The 5,381-nt window shown below is 36.9% G+C and overlaps 1 protein-coding gene across 1 annotated transcript in view; it reads left to right on the top strand.

Moving 5' to 3' along the window:
- The first annotated feature begins 454 nt into the window (after nucleotides 1-454).
- Nucleotides 455-5,381, top strand: part of LOC107007401 (crooked neck-like protein 1) — a 9,325-nt gene continuing 4,398 nt past the window's right edge. The window contains exons 1-2 of the mRNA XM_015206016.2: nucleotides 455-1,625; nucleotides 1,725-1,790. Of these exons, the coding sequence (XP_015061502.1) occupies nucleotides 472-1,625; nucleotides 1,725-1,790 (1,220 nt within the window). The 5' untranslated portion in view covers nucleotides 455-471. The remainder of the gene's footprint in view (nucleotides 1,626-1,724; nucleotides 1,791-5,381) is intronic.

The following is a 5,381-nucleotide window of genomic DNA, read 5'->3' on the forward strand; positions in this document are numbered from 1 at the left end:
TATAAATTATAATATTAATCTTTTTGCCAAGCATGCATTGTTCATAAAATTTTTATACTTTTAGTTATTATAATTAATTTAATTAAAATATACTAAATTGTAAAATATAGATAAATTATTTTTATAAAATTAATTAAAAACATATGTTTATTAACTATATTTTCAAACGACAGTATGTATCTTAAATATTTAATTTAACGTTATTATGAAGTCTTTTATTTATTTAATATAAATTTTTATTTACGTAATTAATTTTATTTTTAAAATTTAATATAATTTTATGATTAAACTCGGGAAAAAGAATTCCAAAATATGTCCTACCTAAGAATAGTATTATGCATTTTACACATTACCACCAATCGTTCCAGTAACAAAAAAAAGGAAAAAATAATTTCTCTTCGCCGGAACCCTAGAAATATATTCCGTTCAATTGCTTCAATTCACTCCGTTTAGTCACCGGTTTCTCTTCCAATGGGTTCCAGAGATGCAGACCCAAGTCTAGGTTATCTCACTCGCAAGGAAACGGAGGTAAAGCTTCCTAGACCTACGCGGGTGAAGAACAAAACCCCAGCTCCAATCCAAATCACCGCTGAGCAAATCCTCCGGGAAGCTAGGGAACGTCAAGAGGCTGAAATCAGACCACCGAAGCAGAAAATCACTGATCCAACAGAGCTTGCTGATTACCGTCTTCGTAAGCGAAAGGAATTCGAGGCGTTAATTAGCCGTGTACGGTGGAACAAGAGTGTGTGGGTGAAATATGCTAAGTGGGAAGAATCACAAAAGGATTTCAAGCGTGCTCGTTCTATATGGGAACGTGCACTGGAAGTGGATTACCGTGACCATACCATGTGGTTGAAGTATGCTGATGTGGAGATGAAGAATAAGTTTGTTAATCATGCTCGTAATGTATGGGATCGAGCTGTTACTCTTTTGCCTAGGGTTGATCAGTTGTGGTACAAGTATATTCATATGGAGGAGATGTTAGGCAATGTGGCTGGTGCTAGACAGATTTTTGAGAGGTGGATGGGTTGGACGCCTGATCAGCAAGGGTGGTTGTCTTATATTAAGTTTGAGTTAAGGTATAATGAAATAGAGAGAGCAAGAGCGATTTTCGAGAGATTTGTGCAGTGTCATCCGAAAGTTAGTGCTTGGATTAGGTTTGCGAAATTTGAGATGAAGAATGGGGAGATAGGAAGGGCGAGGAATTGTTATGAGAGGGCTGTGGATAAGTTGGCAGATGATGAGGAAGCTGAGCAGTTGTTTGTGGCATTTGCTGAGTTTGAGGAGAAGTGTAAGGAAACGGAGAGGGCAAGGTGTATATATAAGTTTGCACTTGATCACATACCGAAAGGGCGAGCTGAAGATTTGTACAGGAAGTTTGTGGCATTTGAAAAGCAGTATGGTGATAGAGAAGGTATTGAGGACGCTATAGTTGGAAAAAGGAGGTTTCAGTATGAGGATGAAGTGAGGAAGAATCCACGTAACTATGACACGTGGTTTGATTATATTCGGCTGGAAGAGAGCGTTGGAAATAAAGAGAGGATTAGAGAGGTTTATGAGAGAGCCATTGCTAATGTTCCTCCTGCTGAAGAGAAGCGATATTGGCAGCGATACATTTACTTATGGTAAATTTGACAACCTTTATTTTAAATGTGATAATTTTAGTTCTATTTTGGATACCTTAGCATGCATATATGTTCATTGGCTGACTTTGCGCTTTTTAGGATTAATTATGCATTATATGAAGAGCTTGATGCAGAAGACATGGAAAGAACCAGAGATGTCTACAGGTAGGACATCGTTGTCTTGACTGAAATATCACTATGTAACTCATTTGGTTGATGAACTGTATTATTTATGCTTTATGTCTTTGATACTGGTAATGGAAAATGTAATCTAGATTTACGAACAGCGGTTATCGTTGTATCCATATTATCTCTTCCTTAATTAGGGTGCTCTGTCTCAAGGCCTAAGAAATTTTCTCGGTGCAGCCCAAACCTTCTTGAGCTCGATGCATCCATCATCTGCGATATTCCCAACTTTAAGATTCCAAGGGGTTCTCTTTCAGTTGTTTGGTTGCTAGTTTCAAAATATAACCTTAATTCCATCAGGCTTTGAGTAGAATTGGGGTTCCTTGGTGTGGGTTTTATTGATTCTGCAGTTTTATATGTTCTTTTCTTTTTTTTGAGAAGGTAACATTTTTGTTTATTGACAAGTCAGTACATGGTTTGCACTGAAACCATATTTACAGCGAAATCAAAAAGACATAACTGACTCTAATTCTAACAAGATCCTAGGATGTCTATAATTGAGTCAGTGTCCTCTTAAGTATATTTGTTTACACCAGAAACAAAAAGTCTTAACGCAATTTAGTTTGATCATCTGTAGATCACAATTTTTGCTCTCAAAACATCTTGAATTCCTTTCCTTCCATATTGTCCACAAGATACAAGCCGGGACAATCCTCCATCTGTCTTTGTCAGCAGCTCCTATTCCTGCTTCCTCTCAACTATATAGCAAATGAGTTATTTTGTTAGGCATGACCCAACTAATGCCCCTAAGGCTAACAAAGATTTTCCACGTGCTGAGTTGGTCTTTGTTGGGGTTACCTTCAGTGACTGGTTTTGTGATGGGAAGTCGAATTTCCTTAATTCTTGTGTGTTTGGTTCGACCGACAACTTCTCTTAGATGAAATCATTCTCCAGTGTTTGATCATTTTCCACCTAAGGGGGGCAGGAATCACTTTTCTTTATCAGTGCCCCTACTCATGCTACTTATCTCTTGCTTTAACCTAACATAGAAACATTATTTTCAATCTTTAGTATCCAAAATTATCATTAGAACATTATCCTCATATCCCACCCTCCACCTTGTATATTATATTTCACTTACTTTATACCCAACTAAACACTGGAGGATATGATCCATGAGATAATTTTCAAGGTGAAGGATTGTGTCCCTACATGTCAAATGCGCCCAAATCATATGAATATGTTGATATTTGTTTTTAATTAGTTTGAAGGCTGTCACTAGCTGTGTAGTCTGGAGTCTGGACAGAGTTTCTGCGTCAACTTAATGAGGCCACCAGTAGTTTCAGTTCCCAAAATGAGTACAAATTGGAAGGGATCAACTTACTTTAGAGATATTTTGCATTCTTAAACCCCTACTACTTGATAGTTGAGCTCATATCTATTGCTTAGGGTGATAATACTAAGGATCTGCATCTAGCCCAGTACCCTTAACTCAATCAAGTTCAATGCGCAGTCAATGAGTCAGAGTCGAAGTCCATTTAGTTACCTTCCTGAATGTTTAAAACTACAGAAGTACTTAATGTTTAATCACAGTGCTGCACTCTTTTTAAAAGTACCTCATGAAGGGAGAGGTTTGGAACAATGAGCTCATGCTTTTGGAGAAATCTACTGAAGTGCACACTTTCTGCAGCATTCATTTCATGATTAAGAAGAGATGTACAACAAGCAAATGGTATCTATGAGCATTAAATAATGGGGGTTGGTGATGGTTAGAAATAACAATCTATTTGAACCTTCAGTTTTTTGGGTGAACTCATTGAGACTAAGATGGTTTGGGTGGGTAATGTTGTATGTTCTAGTATTCTCTATGTTAGCAGCACTTAAATCCATAACGTGGATATTCTCTGGAAATATGTACAAACTTGGAGCAAGTATAGAGGGACCAACCATTGCTTTGGGAAATACCTGTGTTTTACCCCTTTCAAGTTGGTAATTATAAAATTGAATTAACTGGTAAATTTGCTAAACCAGATCGATATTGGGGGTCTGAGGAGAGATTAAGGTAGGCTGAAGAAGCATTGGAGGAGATGTGATTAGAGAGGACATGTCACTCATGCAACTTACAAAGGACATGACCGTAGATAGGAGGGTGTGGAGGTCAGGGGTTGGGATAGGAGGTTAGTAGACAGTCTTGCGCGGTCTAGTTTTTCTTACTAGTGTTGTTGTTACTTTTCTTCTATTTTCTCTCTGTGATTTTCATTACCACTACTTGTCTCCTTTGTTTCGGTATTATATTATTATTGTTGTAACTGTTCTTTTCTCTAGTATTTTTAACATGGGTTTTTCGCTACTGTATTTCTTATTTCCATATCTGCTTTGAATTGTTTTACTTGAGTCGAGGGTCTTCCGAAACCACCTCCTTGTCTTCACACAAGGGTTTGTCAAATTATTAAAGCCAGAGCTCCACCTTATAAAAATAACTTATCAGTTTTCATTCTATTTCATTTCTTTGTCTTGCTCCACATGCATTTTCATGATCAATTTGCAAGTAATTACATTTTTCATTTGATTGGTTCTTTGAATCAGTTAATTTCTAAAGTACTTACTACTTGCTAAATGGTCATTACTTGTATTAAATGATCAAAACCATCAAATGAAGATGGTTTAAGTACCTTTTCGATGCTTGTAAAGTTTCCAACTTAGCACTTCTTTTTGGGGTGGCTATGTTTTTATTTGAATAGAACTGTTACTTGTCTTAGAAAGCCATCAAATGAAGATGTGAGGAATAATACAGTTGAGATTGTGAGACATCTTTAGATGTTGTATACAGTGCACAGGGTAGATCTATTTTTGGTTAATATGATACCGTCTTTTCTTTTATGGGAGTTAATATGAGACCAATGTTTATTGCACAAAATAGTCGGGGGCAAAGCATTTGATTCCTAGGATTCCTTTCTTGCATTAAGCCACCAGAATTCTTCTCATGTTTCATTCTCAAAAAGTTCTCACGTCTATATATCTAGTTCCTTTCCCTGTTTTCTAGTTGATTTACTGTCGTGTGACCTATGTTACATGAATTAAGTTCATCCAGACTCATAAACAGTTAAAAGTTCCTTTTGGATTTCGTCAGGGAGTGCCTCAAGCTGATTCTTTGTAAGATGTCCTCATTTTGAAAAGATTTGGTTGTTCTAGTGATCCAGTTTAATTCTAATTGTCCTGGATGGAGGGCTAAATGTTGTGATATGGTGGTACTAGGTTTCTGGTGATGACAAATGTAATCTAGGCTTACAAACCGTTCACTCCTTTTGTCTAGATTGTTCTTCCCTGATTATGAGGCTACGGGATTCTATGGCTTGTTCGGAAATAAATATTCCTCAATTAATTGCATGCTTTAAAGTCAACTACGATATGGTTGTTGAATTTTGTAATCGAACTGTTAAGTTCAAAACTCCAACTTATAAGTTATAAAGTAGATGGGGTTTTAGAAGGTGGTTGGAAAACTAGATATATTGTTTTGCCTTTTGGTTGCGGTTTTTGGAAGAATATCATGAAGGGATGGGATGGTTTTGCGGAAAGTATCTCATATAAGATTGGAGACAGGAGGACCCCTCTACCCCCCCCCCCCCCCCC

The sequence above is a fragment of the Solanum pennellii genome, chromosome 12 (assembly GCF_001406875.1).
Source record: "Solanum pennellii chromosome 12, SPENNV200".
In the NCBI taxonomy this organism is placed as follows: domain Eukaryota; kingdom Viridiplantae; phylum Streptophyta; class Magnoliopsida; order Solanales; family Solanaceae; genus Solanum; species Solanum pennellii.